The 17,767-nt window shown below is 41.0% G+C and overlaps 1 protein-coding gene across 1 annotated transcript in view; it reads left to right on the plus strand.

Annotated features, from left to right (window-relative positions):
- Window positions 1-17,767, plus strand: part of LOC148529241 (cadherin-related family member 4-like) — a 217,735-nt gene that overhangs the window by 110,787 nt on the left and 89,181 nt on the right. The window contains 1 exon segment of the mRNA XM_088468649.1: window positions 9,332-9,423. Within this exon segment, the coding sequence (XP_088324775.1) occupies window positions 9,332-9,423 (92 nt within the window).

Below are 17,767 nucleotides of genomic sequence, written 5' to 3' on the forward strand. Positions count from 1 at the left end.
CTATCCAGTTTGTCCATTGATATACACACTACCAAATATGAACAAGCTGTTAGGAGCCCCCCATGTTGCCCTATAATGTTGGCCAGGCGATCCATATTACAACCATAAGCTCAGTATCTGGATTTACTTCTGCAAACTTGTGTTGTGTGATACCAAAGGGTTGATATATCAAGAAGTTAAAACAGTGGATAAGTGGACCAGTAGAGATACCATAGCAATTAATCAGCTTTGAGGTAGCATTTATCAAGTACATTCTATAAAATGATAATGCTAGTGTATAACAATGTCCATGTTAGTAAAGTTTAGTAGTTGTAGAAATTCAATTAAATTCTGTCAAAGGTCTTGTAAGCGGCATTCCACTATATTCCAGTCGGTGGAATAACCTACTTCGTGTACACTGCATAATACACACCATGAATGCAGTGAGCTCAACGCAACAATTGTTTCTGAACTTATTAAGGATATGTACAAGGTGTGGCTATTAAATAACGAGATTGTACTTGTTTAAAAAAATAAACCTTACTGCATGAGTTAAAAGGGAATGGGGGAACATTGACCTTGGACTATCAGAAAATAGTTTTGCAAGTTTCACCCTTCTCGCACAGATAGTTTGTTATCACACAACGTTTGAAGAAGTTGTGCTTTTCCAGTGCATCATAAAAATGTTTAGTTCAAAAGTATAGCAATGTGTTAGCTTCGAATTTTTAGTTATATTGAACAAAACACCCACCAAAAACTTCCGGATGCTAACTGAGACTTGCATGTGTGTTTGAGTGGCACAAAAGATTTAATGATGGTCATGAGGATGTCGAAGATGATGAACATCTCTGTAGGTCTTGCACATCAAAAACAAATAAAAATGTGGAACAAATTGAGAAAAATGTTTGAATTGACCACCAACTCAGCATGTAAATGATAGCAAAAATGGTAAACATCAACCAAAAAACTGTTAGGCAAGTTTTGCATCAAGATCTTAACATGACAAAAGTTTGTTCTAATATGGCAACAAGGCTTTTACTGCAGAGCAGAAAGAAAATCAAAGCAAATTTGTACAGACATTTTGGAACAAATTCAAGTGGATTTGCATATTTTAGATAAAGTTGATCTTCTAGTACGATTCGGTGGCAAAACGCCTGCCCCTGGAAAACACCATCATCACCAAGAAGAAAGCACATCAAAGAAAATCCAAATTCAAATTTGAATTGTTTTCTTTGATATGAAGGGTGTTATTTTGAAAGACTGCATGCCAGAAAGCAGTGAATCAACATAACTACAAATATGTTCTAGCAACTGTGCGGGAAAGAATCAGAAGAAAGAGGTCAGAGTTGTTGAAAGTGGATTTATCCTCCATCAGGACAATGCACCAGCCCAACAGCTCTCTCTGTAAAGCAGGTTTTGGCAGAGAAACAGATTGCAGTGCAAGAACACCCTCCATACTCACCAAACCTAGCACCATATGTTCTTTTCCCTAAAGTCAAATCAGCACTCAAGGGAACCCGTTTTACATCAGTTACTGAGGTAAAGAAGAAAACGATGGAGCTGTTGAGACTGCTGACAGATAATGAGCTATAGCATGGCTCTGACCAATGGAAAATAAGAATGCGGCTGTGTGTGGATGCAGAAGGGGAGTACACAGAAAGGGACCAGAGTTAAAATGTACTCAATATAATTAAACATAAATTATAGCATCAGTCTCATTATTTAATAGCCAAATCTAGTATTAATAAACAAAATGACTTGGATGTAGGGTGTTCATGGTGAGTTTGATGCCTGAATGTGAACAGTAATGTTTGTGGTAGATGTGTGCTTGTTTACATGTTGAGTGAGTGTAATGAGTAGTCTGGGTTATTAGGTTATGAGTTTATGTCATTAAAAACTGAAGCAAATTATTATATGGAGTTTCTTTTAGGGTATATAATTCTTAATATGATCTGTTTTATGGATATGATTAATGAATGGCTGAATGACAGTTTGCTTATATGAGATGGATATGAACTGGGTATTAAGCTTTTAAAAGTATTGGTGGAATGGATTGTTCAGAGCTGAACACAAAGCCATCATTTTGATGAAGATGATTATTATTTAGTATATATTGATGGGTGAAATGAATTAACTGGCTTTAACTTCAAAACCATGATTAGACACTATATCATCAGATGGATGTCATGTTGCAAGAATAATTGTGAAAGCCTGTTAACGTATGAATGTACGAGCAGAAAGTTTTTCATGAGTAGTTAGGTTGGCTATTGTTTTTATAGTGGTGAATGTTTAGAAGTAGGATATTGATTGTGCAACTTTGAGCAACTGTGATAGGCTACTGTACTGTAAGTTAGAATGCACATGACCAGAAATGATATGATGCATTCAGCAGAGGAGAAGTTTAAATGACATACTGTATATACACCAGTGCATAAGGAGTTTAGGAAGTCTATTCGTTATATTAATTATCGAGGTCTGAACGGATCCCGATAATTATTATACTAACTCGACGTGAGCACCGGAGCAATTCATAATTGCTCCGGCATGGAGACAGCTAATTTTCGGATCACATGTCTCTCTCAAGCGCTTCCTTTAGGAGCAGTGACACTAGTGCACATGCATGACCTACAGGTCACGCATGCGCACAAAGGCTCTGACGTCTGGCGGAAGGAGCCGACAGGGATGGAGGGATTGGTAAGGATCCCTCTTCGCAACCCGGGACTCCTTTCCTTAGTAACAGGAGCAAATGCCATCTGAAGATGGTGAATGCTCCTGCAGTCAAGCTCTGAAAAATTTGTATTTTCAGAGCTTGATGAATTCTTACCACATACTAGTGTATGGGGACATCAGGCCATTCCATGAGAGATAAAAGTGAGCAGTAGATATCTGTGATATCTCCTGCATTACCTTTTTGATGAATGGCCCGGACACTTAATTTCTACAATTGCAGGTAAAAATGGTAATTTTCACCTGCTTTTGTTAAAAGTAAGTGATAATAAACAGATCCCTATATGAGATATTTATCTCCATACTGTATACTGGTGCACAAACTGAAGTTGTATTTTTAAGGGAAAACCAAAAAAGATACAATAGTTCATCATTTATTGTTTCACTGATGTTTTATATAAGATAAAAAGACACCCATAGTGCATTACATAATACAAAATAATTGCAGTCTACAGTATATACAGTAATACAAGTTTTAGTGTACTTCAACTACAGATGAAATCATATTATATCACAAAGTTGTGTACTTCCTCTATTCACCAGTGTCTGACTATATTTCACACACAAACCAAGGGGCATACATATTAAAGATCGACAGTGTCTAGATAGACACTCAATAGGTCGACATGGAATAGGTTGACAGGGAAAAAAGTTGACAGGTACAAAAGGTCGTCTGGCAAGTGGTCGATAGTGCAAAAGGTCAACTGTGACAAATGGTTGACATGGATACATTTTTGACACTCAAATTGTTGACACATGTTTATAAACTTTTTAAGGTTAGGATTAGGAGTTAGGGTTAGGGACCTGCAGGAGGGGTAAGGTTAGACTACGGTAGGGGATGGTTAGGGGATAGGGAATAGGGGAGAGTTAAGATAAGTTTAGATTGAAGTACTTGAAGGAGGGTTAGGGTTAGGTATCAGGGGAGTGTTAGGGTTAGGCACTATGGGAAGTGGTAGGATGAAAATTAGGATTAGATTTAAATTACAAAAAATAGTGCTAACCATTTTTGTGGTGACCATATGTGTGTTGACCATTTGTCCCTGTTGACCTTTTGTACCTGTCGACCATTTGCACTGTCTACCATACTGTATGTGTGTTGACCATTTGTACCTGTTGACCTTTTGTCCCTGTTGACCTATTGTCTTTCTACTATCTATTGAGTGTCTAGCTATACACTATCGATCTTCTATACCACACTCAATCCAAGGAGACTCTAAATTAGTCAGAAAGGGATTTCCATGGTGAAACAGTAGGAAAAAAAATTATTCATACACATAAAACTGTCTTGTGGTGATGCACAGATAATAAAACATAACTTGCATTAGACATTATATAAAATAATGTAATAATAAACAAACCCACAAAAAATATGTTAAAAATAAAGATGTGAAAAAAGTGTACAGAATATTAGAGTGATATGTAAAACAAAAGTACTGTGCACTTGCTTAATGCCAAATCAAACTTGCTGTTATCCTGTAATTAGTAGTGTAGTATAGTGTTTAAACCATTTCATGCGTCCAAATATATGGGTGTAGGATGCTTTGTAACCTGCCAGTGGAACTTAAGTATGAATGTATATTGTTTCTCACTCTGCTACAATTGTTGCAAGATAGTATCTGATAATCCCCATATACAAACAGGTAGACCTTTAGTTAGTAACACAGTTGTAGTTAATATGTTGTAGCTTTTTTGGAAGGAGATCAGCAACACTCTGTGCTCTCTCCTTCTTGTCTTCCTGAGCCGGCGGGCACTAGGGCTCGCAACAGCTCTCTCTGGAGATCTCTTCAATATGCTCTACCACATGTCTTCCTCCATTAGAGACCTGGGTGCACGGACGTGCCCCACAAGCTCCAGATCCTGCTGCAACCCAAATGGCTGAGGACCTATGCTGTACCACCACCACTTAGGTGCCCTATAATCCCATTGGCCCCACTGTGAGTACATAGTCTGATGCCCTCCTTGCTCAAGGTTGACACCTCAATACCATTACTGCTATTATCCCCTGCATATACTGCTAATGCCATGTATTTGCTGTATTCTACAATAAACACAGCTACTTGGTTAAGGGACTCTCAGCCTGATTCAGAGCCGGACGCTCTGACCAGAGCGCTCGCTCTGAATCAGGGCCCTCCGACCTAAACTTGGAGTGGCCTCTTGGACGCTCGCATAGCTGTGGGTTACCACCCACAGCTTATGCGAGCATCCATGATGATGGTCGCGATGGTCAAGACCATCACGACCATCGGCCTTGCGACGAGACCCTGCGGTAGGATCTTGGTGACCGCAAGCCCTGGAGTGATTTTGGCTCTATCAGAGCCAAAATCACTCCCACTGACATCACTAGTGATGTCAGTGGGGCCGGACCCAGACGGTAGGCGTTCCCATGGGAATGCCTCCGTCTGGCAGCCACGCCCCCGGCACGCCCACCAAAGGGGGCGTGCTGTCAATCAACATTGACAGCACGTCCCCTTTGGTGCGAGACCTGGAGCGACGGCTTCTCCGTCGCTCCCGGGTCTCGCACATGCGCACGACGGAGCTCCCTCCGTTGTGCGCATGCGCACTAGGGCACCATCGACCCGCTTGCGAGCGCTCAGCACTCGCGAGCGGGTCTGAATCAGGCCCTCTGGACCTTACTCAGAGTCGATCGCAAACGCCGATGCACTCGTAACCGACTCGATGGTTACTCCTACCCTGCTCTAAAATCGCATATGCACTAACATATGAAATCAGTAGCACAACGTACAGCTCTTCCAATAAGAGCTGTCGTTTGTGATCTGCGCTGTGTAGTGGACCCAGGAGTCCATCAGCGCATGCGCAGAGTGACGCGGCGGCCACGGGGCATGCTGGGAGGGATCCGATCGGATCCCTCATAGAAGCGCGATGCAGTAGAAGCCCAAATGCTTCCCCTCCGCATTAGAGCCCTGGCGGCCAGGTGATGATACATACAGAAAATGCGGTAAAACCCAGAAAACGGGGTTTTTACTGCATTTTCCGATTAGTACTTCCCGGCCTATGTCTCTTTGAACAAGCTGCCAGGCTGCCAGTCTATGACCTCCGCTGTGATACAAGTGCAGACGACCATTCCCGGCTCTCCTCCCCTGCTCTCTCCTCCTGTCCTCTAGGAGCCAGCTGCTGGGCATTCTGAGACTGTGGTATGTTTTTTAATGCAAATGTGTAACTGTATATGAATATATGTATACCTACTGATATGTGTGTATGTGTGTATATATTTAGCTATGTATATGTGTATTTGGTATTTGTATTTGAGTATATGCGTCTCTGTATGTACCAACAGTATGTATGTGTATCTTGTTATCGTTTCTAGATATTTGTGTACCTGTGATGAATGGGGGTGTTCCACATGGACACGCCTCCTTTTATTTTTGTTTGGGGGGGCGCAGCTAAGAACTTTTGCCCTGGGCTCCACAATGTCTAGAACCGGCCCTGCATACAATAATGCTATCAGAACACTTTGCTTTGGGATATCACAGCGGCTAATTATTATATACAGTATCTATGCCATAACACACTTTGATATTCCCCTGTAGGTGACCGAGTGTGCAACTTCTATCTTACACAATGTCAAATGAACTAAGAGCTTGTGGTTAATAAATATGACTGATACATGAAACTTTGCACTACTGCTAGAAGACACCGGGCCTGATTCAGATGCGGACGCAATGCTGATATTTATGCACTTGAGCAATTATCAGCTGACTGCGCATGCGGCAAGATACCTTAGCAATGCAAGTCATAGTGAGGATTTCTTTGCAAAGTGATTGACATTCAGAGACTATTTGGGGCGGTAATGGGGAGTGGTGGCCAAAATGCAGACGTGACGCAGGTGTTTTTGGGGTGTGTCTCAGCACACTGCTGCGATTCAGTATACTGCAAACTTAGCGCCAGTGTCTCAGGTCCCATGGCAATTCTATGCTACCATAGGGTTACTGAGTTGGCTGATTATTGAAGGATCTGTGACCACTGCTGCGTGTTTGTACTCACTTGCTGCCACTGTGGGCATCTCAATACATTTCCAGGCGGCTGCATACATTAGCATATTTTCGCAGAGCAGCTGCATATGGGATCACAGCTCTGATTGCATTAGCTTACATATCTGAACCAGGCCCACTAATTAGTGTATACCAATATACTGTATATATATCATTAAACCTTTTGGGTCAATATCATGTATTGTACCTTGTACTACAATTAGATGTAACTTGTCCAGACTATAAAACTGCAACATATTATTAACTGCAACTGTATTACTAACTAAAGGTCTACCCATTTGTATACAGAGGATTATCAGACATCATGGGCCTGACCCTGTGGACGCACGGATTATATCTATGCATCTTGAATTACTATTAGCCATTGCGAATGCATGTAAGCCGCACTGAACACACTCAGCTTTTGAATTGTGACTACGCTCACACAGTGGATTCACTCGCAAAGTGAGTGACAGGTAGTCAGCATTTGGGGTAGGTAAATTAGCTACTGCATCCTTGTTCGCAGCAGGAGAGCCCTCTCTGTGACTGGAGACCGGCTATGTCTGCGTCAGCTTAGACTTACTCAGAAGGCTGATGGCCACCTGGTCTGTGTTCAATGTTTCTGATGTTTCTAGTTTTGTACGTGAGTGGAGGATGTGAGATGCTTTCAGTGGGCGTCTCTAAGCACTGGATGGTGAGATCGAAGCTCTAATGGCATTTGTGTCCACATCTGAAGCAGGCCCTATCTTGCAACAATTGTAGCAGAGTGAGAAACAATATACTGTACATTCTTACATCAGATCCCCTGGCAAGCTTGCAAAGCACCCTAAACCCTTATACATTATATGGATGTATGAAATAAGATTTAAACACTATACTACAAGGCTAATTGTTTGTTCATTGTAACATTATTTTATATAAGGTGTAATAAAAGTTACATTTTATTATCTGTGCATCACCACAAGACAGTTTATTTTTATTTATATTGTATCTTTAAATTGTCAGCGATAGTACCACATACAGTACCTCTCATAATACTCTATGGGCTCTATGCATCATGTTAATTATTGGGGTCTGAACGGACACTGATAGCTAACATTCCTACTCACCACGTCAGCAGAGCAATTCATCATTCTTTCAGCGCAGAGACAGCTGAATCGAAAATCAGCTGTCTCCCTGGAACTTTTCACTGCTCCTTTCGGAGCAGTGTAACTAGTGCGCATGTGTGACCTACAGTTCTGATAGGCTCTGAAAGGATCCCTTTTCCTGACCCAGGACTCCTTGCCATAGGGATGGAGTCGTTGAGGGAGCTCTCACCATCTGAATATGGCGAATGCTCCCGCAGTCAAACTCCTAAAATATTGTATTTTCGGAGCTTGATTAATACTTTCCCCATACTAGTGTATTGGGGACAGCGGCCATTCAGGGAGAAAAATGTAAGCATGAGATATCTGTGATATCTCCTGCTTTATCCTTTTGATGAATGGCCTGAAAACTTAAATTCTACAATTGCATTTTCACCTGCTTTTGTCGAAATTAAGTGATGGTGGATAGAGCCCTATATGTGTAATGAATATCTACATAAGGATTCCTCTTAATACATTTTCTGTTAAAGTATGTACCAGTGCAGATGGTTCTTTCTTTTTGATCCAAAAAGTTCCCTTCTGAAGCATAGTAACTACAGTATATCAAATAGGAGGCTTTTCATATCATCCACCACAGCAGGATATGTTTTTGACTGCTGTATAGTGCAGAAGGGTGTGATATGTATTACCGCCGTCCGCATGGACAGAGGAGGAAATCCCAATCATCCTAAAGGTAAGTATTTACTAACCTAACCCCCCTAACCCTAACCCTCCCTTAGGGGTGCCTAACCCTAACCTCCCCCCTGTGCCTAACCCTAATCCCCCCTCTAAGTGCCTAAACCTAACCCCCCTTCCCCGCTGCCTAAACCTAAGTCCCCCGGGGGGGTGCCTAACCCTAAGTCCCCCCGGGGGTGCCTAACCCTAACCCTCCCTCCTCCTAGCCTAACCCTAACCTCCCGAGGGGTGCCTTACCCTAAGCCCCCCTGGAGCCCTAAACCTAACCCTCCCCCCCCCCGTGGCTGTCCGCTGCAGCGCCCGGCATCCACTCGATTGGGATGCTGGGCGCCGGTCTCCAGACATCGGGGAAATGACAGGCGTCTAGATTTAGTCATGCAGTCAAATTGCAGTCGGCATTTAGACCGTCAGGTTCCAGACTACATCGCATGCAGAACAAGCAATTAAGAGGCCAAGTGGAAGCTGTGCAATTTGGCAACTCCATAGTACAGTTGCGCCCCCTCATTAGACAATTACTTTTTGGAGCACAGATCAATGACAGGACATCTTAATGATATTATTATTATAGCACTCAAAGACATGATTATTGTATTCTAGCTGACCCAGCTATGTATAATACAAGTCATCCTCTATCTTCGCAATCTGCGTCAAGCACTTTCTATGTCGCCCCTCTAGTACAAATCTCTAGGAAACAAAAACAGTTCTAATCCAAATCAGGTCATACAGTTTACATATCTTTAAATCATATTGATAACTGTATAAATAAGAAAAATCATATATGTATATTATGTAAAACGTTAAACATTTTGTTTCCAGGTATCACATTAACTGTTTCTGAATCGTTTCCTATATTGACAACACTTTACACTGTTCTTGCTAAGGATCCAGATGAAGATGATGGTGTAAAGGTATGTTTTTTTATGTACTGTTGGTATTTAATAGCAAATGAAAATAAAACAGCTAGGGGTATAGGTAGCAATTCAGTTGTGGATGAAAATGCAGAGCATTTCAACTTATCCCTCAACAACTACATTTGGATGGCGCTTTGCATAGCTGTCTGTCTGGGTTTTGGACAGGAAATTCTTTCTATGTCACTTCCTTTTGAAATTAGCAGAAGGAATTAATGCATAGATATTAGGGTCCTCTGTAGTCGGTATGCGTAGCTGCAAAATCCTAAATGGTGTAGAGATGATGAAAGTTCACTTGTATATGAAGATGGCAAACATTTCAAGGTCTTGTTCAGGCTTTGATAAAATTGTTTTGTATCCTAATAGGTCAGAGAATTTAGGGGTATAGATCCACCTACTGTATGACATTTCGGTGTGTCCTCCACACTTTTAACAATTCTATGGGGGTCACACCAAAACCCATTAGGTGGACCTACACCCCTAAAGGGTGTACAAGGGGGGACTACAAGGGACCCTCATATCTATGCGTGAATTTCTTCTGCTAATTTTAAAGGACCCCATCCATTCAAGTTGGTACTGTAACTATGATCTTGCTGGATGCCTATAATTCTTAAAGGAACAATCTACTTTTTATTTGGAGGTTGTTATAGGAACAGGACTAATATCAAAAGTGTTCATCCATTTAGAAACAATCATTGAGACACTGACAAAAGGGGTGTATGAATTGTGTTTATCTTTTTCATTTAACTTTATCATTTCTTTAAATCATGAATTTGCATTTTAGTATTTGAATTTATCTATTATTAAACTTGTATGCTTAAAATCAATTCCTATCTTGTGTATGTGAATATATTTATTCTTTACTCAAAAAGAGCTGTTTTTAATATATAATTGCTATACTATGAGAGAATGGCTAAGTGATTTGTGTTAAATACTTTTAATAAAATTGCCCACACCCTGAGAAGAGAGTAGACTAATGCTGCATACACACAGTCAGATTTCTTATCAGTTATGAACGATAACGATTGTAAAGGACCGTTCAATCGTTCATATCTTTGACATGTAGGGCATGCATCAACCAACGATGCACGTTCCTGCATGTCAGATAACGATATCTGACATCGTCTGTCTTTGCAGTCAGATTTGGACAATTTCATTCATTGAAATGCTGTCAGAAATCGTTCCTCGCTCATGAAATCGTTGGTAAAATCATTCAAATCGTTCATCGTTCATCTAGCAAGACTGACCATGTGTATGCACCATTATATCCCTAGCTTTTTGTAAATCAAATTGCACATGTGCAGATTGCAACCAGTCTGTTGTAGCATCGGATATCCGACTCATAGCGCTACAATACAGGATCAGACCAAGCTTTTATTGATAGGTGATTTACAGGTTTCCTTTGTTACTGCACACCACACTCCTGTTTTGGTCCTATATGTGTCCTGATTTTGGCTGTAATTTTTGATCTCTTCCTTTTGCTGTTGATTCTTTGTATCAGACTTATAATACTTGAACTTTCTATTGCCTCAACTTGGTTATCTGTAGTGTACAGTGCCAGACCAAAGAACTTAGGTCTTGTCTGCCAGTACCTATGCCCATTAGTGTCCCAAATACAGGACTTTTCAATCTTGCATCCAGGGTTGCTTAAACATCTTGCAGGCCAAATGCTATAGGCAGGGCTTGGGCAAGCATGGGGTTATGGCCATGCCCCACTTCGAATATGAGGCCCTGTCACAATTGTGTGCATTGCTTTGCTCCATTACTTGGTCCCTGTCAGGCACACATAACAAGCATGGGCACGTGTAATCTGTATCCATCCCCTATTGGGGCCCAGCCTTATCTGTCCTATTACAATTGCTAAACTAGCAATTTAATTATTAAATATACCAGTGCAATTTATCATACAGTATGTTCAAACAATAACGTGCTAATATACCTGCATTGTTGGTTGCTCACACCCTCTGCCATATATCTCATAAGCTCTCACACTGTGTTTTCCTATTTGTAATACCTAAATTTTATATATTGAACCAATCTGCTCCCAAATTGGAACTCTGGAGATCTACTGTATCTTCAGGGAAGAATTGCAAGTGCAAGGGTCAAAGAATAAGGTTCTGTGAAGTATCATGAAACAAAAAAAGTACAGAGTTTGTGGCTGTACAGTTTAGATGTAATTCTCTGAAAAAAAAATAATGATTGATACTAAAAGGCTTCACTTAAGAAATTAGGAAGATGTTAAGTATTTTAAAACAAGATAGTCTCTGGATTCACTTGGCTAAAAATTAGAGATGTGTGCAGACCCTTGTGTTCTGGTTTTAAATCTCCGTCATGTTTTGGTTTTGTACATGAATTAATTTAAAAATTGTTAAAAATAGCTAGAATCGTGTCGTTTAAACCTTTTATTGTTCCTACAGTATTATTAGCATCAATAACATTAATTTTCAGTGAATTTTGATCACTTCACAGCTGACAATATTGATTTTACTGATATTGGTTAAAGGCCGCAGCAAGCTGGCTGGCTAAACTAAGTGACAGAGCAGAGCAGAGCCGTAACTAGACTTTTTGGTGCCCTGTGCCAGAAAGAGCATTGGCACCCCCTCATTTTTCAAAGGGACATAATGCACCCAAAAAAGGGCCATGGCTTCTTGGGAAAGGGCCAGGGAAGAGATAGGAGAGGCCACGAGATGCTGGGGATGAAATAAGAGGAAGCTACAAGCAAGAATGATAATAAACAGAAATTTGACATGCCCAAGCAGCGCCCCCTGACCTGTGGTGCCCTGTGCGACTGGCCGCACTACCCTAGCTACGGCCTTGGAGCAGAGGCACAAACATATGGCAGTTTGAAAGACTATAGCACATCTATGATACATAGGACCTGATTCAGACCTGCCCGCTAGGATGCCTTTGCTCGTAACTGGCTGATTTTTGCATTTTGCGCATGTGTAGGCATCACAGTGCGTGAACCAGTGTGAGAGATTGGAAAGCATTTGCTCGCTGCACATAGAACAGCCCAGCAGAGTGAGTGACAGGAGAAGCCGTTTGTGGGTGTTGACACGGGCTGGCTGCTAGAAATGGGGGAGTGGAGATGCAAACGCATCTAAACACCTTTTCAGAGGCATACATAATTTAGAGGCAGCATCATTGTAAATGTCAATTGGCTGGATTTTACACTGAAGTGCTCGCAGTTCTTGCGGCAGGGTATGGTCAACCACAAGTGTTGCGATTGCATCCGGTGGTACCCAATGTGCCGATGGTTGCATACACAGAGATGATGTGCACATGATGTGCAATGATGTGGGCACCTGCCTACCCCATATTTGCATACGCTGGGTGCGAGTGTACGTATCTAGTGAGCGGGTCTGAATCAGGTCCATATTGCCACTGCAGTGGCAGACAGAATGTGATCCTGTAGAAAATTTTCATTAATCAAGAACTAAAATCCTAAAATTAAAAGCCTTTTAGAAAAAAATATATTATAATACCAACACGCTTCTCCAAACAGCAAATCACAGGCCTGTATAGGTAACTGGAGATGGAGTAACAGGCTAGTAGTCTTTACACCAATATACAGTAGCAAGGTGTGCAAAATTCATAATGAAAAGTAGTGTACAATGGAATACTTGGGCCCTCCTACCTACCCTTACGTTCTATGTTATAAAGAACATGCACAGTTAAACAAAGCAAGCACTTTATTGATGGTGACTGCCCCTTTTGTGGCAGAAGTGCTTTGGGCCCCACAAAAGTGGTGGTTTGATTAAACCAAGCTACAAAGGATCGTGCTTGCATGCAGCTTTGCAATTCTGTCCAGTGCTGAATCAACCTCATAAACCTAGGATCAAACATTTTTGCCAAAATGTAGTGATCCAATTGCAAGATGCTGCAAACTCCTTGGTCCTGGCAAAGCAAAAAAAGTACTTGATCTACAAGTCTAAAATACTTGGCATAATCACTTAGTTTTATCTCCTTTAGCTTCTCTAGTGGCTTTTTCAATAGTTTAATTAAGGGTATGACCTACTTCAGGCTGGCAATATCTGTCTCATTTAATTCATTATACTTTCAAATGATTTCAGTAGCTTACATAAAACTGAGAGTATTCTCCAGTGTGCTGGACTAAGCTAACATGCCCCTCCTCTCCCTTTGTCAAGGCCTGCTTTGCTTGTTTGGATGGAAGTTGCTGAATCATATAAAGAGTGGAGTTCCACCTTGTTACTACCTCTTACTTCAGTTGATGGCAATGGCTAATTTAAGTATTATTGCAGCTTCTCTAATGTTTTACATGCAGTTGCTAAATGCCAAAAATGCCCAGAAATTTTATGGGCCATAGCCAGCATGACCTGCACGCACTTGTCAGTCGTTAAGAGATTCTGAACCATCAAGTTTATAGTGTGTGAAAAACATGTTAAATGTTACTTGAGCTATCAGAAATGATGGGGTAAGTCATTTTACTATCACATGCCTGAGTTTTTCCAACAGATTGACAATGATATCTGTATACCTCTTAGCGAAACCGATGATACAGAGAATAGCCTGCCTATGAATGAGTTGCCATTTTTTGTTAGATACTGCTGCTGTTGAAGGTGATACACCCATTCAGTGGGCTGTCACAGTCATGTAATCTTTAGCTTGACCAGTAATGCTTGTCCACGTATCTATAGTAAAGTGGATTGTTGGTACAATGGCATTTTTTAGGCAAAATTGAACTTTTTGTTTAGCATCCTGGAACAGGTGAGGAATTGCTGTTCTAGTAACATATAATTGAGATGGAATTTGGAAGCATGGGCACATGACCTCAAATAATTGTCTAAAACCAGATACATTAATGGAAGCTATTGGACATAGATCTAAAGCTAACATAGCCATCATGTCTTCAGTGATCAGATGTGCAAAAGGATAGCAGAAGTGATACTTGGTTCCACTTGTAATGAACTGTTTCACAGTCAATTGTTGTTTGAAACTACTAGTCATTTTATTGCCCCTTGCGTGATGAAGGCAGCAGCCCTAGGGCACAATGATTCTTCTTGTGAATTCTGGATATGGGGGGAGTTAGTTTCCATTTTCAAATTTGATGCAGGACTATATGTGATCATTAAAGAGGAGGTTGATGATTAAGGTCTTGGTAGTGGAGATTTCATGTGCTGGTATCCATCCGTTCTTCTAGTAACTGATGCTGAGCTGCTTGTTATTATTTTACATGATTTTCCTAGATTTTGTTAAATAATTAGCATGAACTCAATGGAAGGGTGTTTTGGCTCACCCGAGAAATCACATAAGCCCCTAGAATCACAATACAGAGGTATTCACTTATAACAGCCACCTTTTTTCCATATAAATAAAAAATTGTAACTGGTGCTTGGATGCCAACAGGACTTAACTCAGGATAGTAGGAGCTTATGTTAATAAACTGGTGGCAGCAGGGAGTAAGGCTGGAGTAGGTATAACTGCAGGCTCATTTTCCAAAATGGAACAGGACTAGAGTTTAGTGTAATTAATATATATTGGATTGCAAAAGCAACAGGACTGAAGTTGGTATGGTAATGCAGGCTGGATTGCTAATGTAGCAGGACAAAAAGCAGTTCAGAATCTCTGTGAACTGAGCTGAAGGTTCACACAGGCAGATCAGTGTGTACAGCAGGCAGACTGCTAGACCAGGACAGAAATGGTAAATAACAGCCAGGGACCAACAGGGACACAGGGTATTAACCAGAACATGAGGACCAGGTACCAGACAACAAGAACAATAAGCTATAATCAGCAGGGAGGCTAAGCACTCCCTGCCTTTTACCAACAGCGGCCAATAAGATTGTTTCATCAGATACAAGACCCCTAATGAATCTTATCTGCAGCTGTGTGGCTGTACATACAGGGACAGACAGGGAAGCATCCCGATTGCTTAGTAACAGCTGGGACTATAAGCCAGTGTGCGTGCTCTTGACCCAGGTGCCATGGTAACTGCCAGGACCAAAATCCCTGGAGCCTGGGATGACTCAATGTCCTGATTTCTTAGCAATGTCTGGGACCCACTGGAGGATGTGAGCTGCTGTAGATAGCATGGTGGCTCATGACAAAGGGACATAGTGCCTAGATGGTTAACATCCCTACCACTACTTACTTATGCATCACAAATGCTACAGATGTTTTGAAAAATGTTGTTAAGGTTGAGTAAAAATATGTCCACAGGGAAGAGGTGGCTTTTTTGGTCTTATGCCCAGGCATGAAAATGTCTGTATTCTTATCACTGGCAAGTACTTTTGTGGCTGACTTACTTTGACACAAACAACATTATCCTCCTAAATTTTATCAACATCCTCATTAGTGTCAGATATACAAATACGCCCTTTCACAGTAGTATCCTAAAGTTCATCATCATTACTTTTACTACCACTCATCCTCAAATTTGCAGAGGGTTCAGAAATGGTGGAATGAGGCTTCTGTACAATTACAGTGTCAGAAATTTCACACTTGTGGACACTCTTAAGGGTACATTCACTAAGAATTGTGGACATTGCTGTAACATTTTACAATCAAAAACCCAAATTTAATAATTAGCATATTTGACTGTCTATTTACATTCAGTGGTGATACTCAGCGATTTCTGTCATGTGCAAGATCAGTCGATTTGTCCAAATTATAATAAACTCAGCTGACAAATCAAAGCATGATTCAACTGACAGAGAGCAGCAGATTCAATTCAATGCATAGATCAGCATGATCTGTGTAGACTTTGGTGTTTAAAAGCTGAAATAAAGGGTTCATTTAAAAAAAAAGTGATTGCCCCCTGTCCCACCAAATAAAAAGCATAACCAGTCCTGGACCTCTTAGCCCAGTCTTATACTAGAAAATTGAGGGGAAAAATGGAGTGGGGTCTTCCTATTTTCCAGTGACCAGCACTGGACTAAACCAGCCAGGTGGCTTACACTATAGCAGGGAGACACACAGCAAGGGGTCCTCCTGCCATAATGTAAAACAAGTCTCAAACTGGTTAGCCTAGAGCTGGAAATCTTCAGAAAGTGGGTACTTCAAAAATAAAATGGGGTTTACCTTCCTGAGGATCTTGGGGTCCCCCTTCAGACTTGATCTCTTCCCTGCATCCCTGGAGGTAGTGAGTGTGGGGTAATGTGTAAACCTTAGATTTAATATTGTTCTTTATAATGGAACTACAGGTCCCAGGAAGCCTGCACCGGAATGCCGGCACTTTGAGAACCAGCATGCTTGGACATTAAGGGCACACTGGCACCTAAAGTTCTACTATAAAGAAAATATTACAAAAACTACAGGACACACACACACACTGAATGTTATACACCTGTAATACACACATTCATACTTACCTTGTCCTTGGATGGGCTTGGTCCCCTTTTCCATGTAGAAGTCCATCGTGCAAAAATGCAAACACGAAAGCCCATGGACATGCTGTACATTATACCACTTACCCAAGATCTGACAGTTCCTACTTGGGTCCCTGCACTAGACAATGGTGACAAGCTTTTTGGTTAAGAGTTGGATATTCTCAGCCAATCAGCAGACTGTTTCTTTTGCAGCATCCTCTGTTTGGCTTAGAGTGTCAATAATAATAATAATAATAATAATAATAATAATAATAGTTTTATTTAGTTTAAAAGACTGGAGAATTTTGTTGACACCAAAAGAATAAAATGCCTTGTTCCCACATTTTTATTTTTAGGGTACAGCTGCCAGGGGCACATCTACACCCAGCCACTAAGTACAGTAATCACATATTCTGCCTTTAGAAAACACATACAAAAATATAAATGTAATTGTATTCTAATCAAAGACTTGAAATCACACTTTCTCTGTCCTCATACACAAGTGACTGATGCAATATAAATTGATTGTATACTGCAGTTTAGAGATACTGATATATCCTTGTGAAAAACAAGTGCAAACTCACTTTCACAAAGTAACCCCCCCCCCCACACGACAGCCTGTTTGCTTTGCAGCACTACATTGCATGTGCTACTATGTTTGACAAAATCACAGTAGTCTGTTTGTACCGCAGCGCACTGGATTACAGTTCTTGCTAGCTAGTGTGTCTGCCAAATACATCTACAGTACACACTTAGGGGTATATTTACTAAAGTGTGGGATTTTAGAAGTGAAGATGTGGGCCATAGCAATCAATCACATTCTAGCCTTTATCTTCTAGAAGTTGCTAGATAAATGTTAAGTAGAATCTGATTGGTTGTTATGGCCAACTTCTCCACTTCTAAACTTCTGCACTTTAGTAAATATTCTATACCTCTCACAGTGAGAAAGATGCCTGAAAGCAGTCACCCTTCCCCATACTCCCAATCTATGTACTACTTACTCTCTCTGGGCCTGA

The sequence above is a fragment of the Taudactylus pleione genome, unplaced genomic scaffold, assembly GCF_031769625.1.
Source record: "Taudactylus pleione unplaced genomic scaffold, aTauple2 ptg000086l, whole genome shotgun sequence".
Taxonomy (NCBI): Eukaryota; Metazoa; Chordata; class Amphibia; order Anura; family Myobatrachidae; genus Taudactylus; species Taudactylus pleione.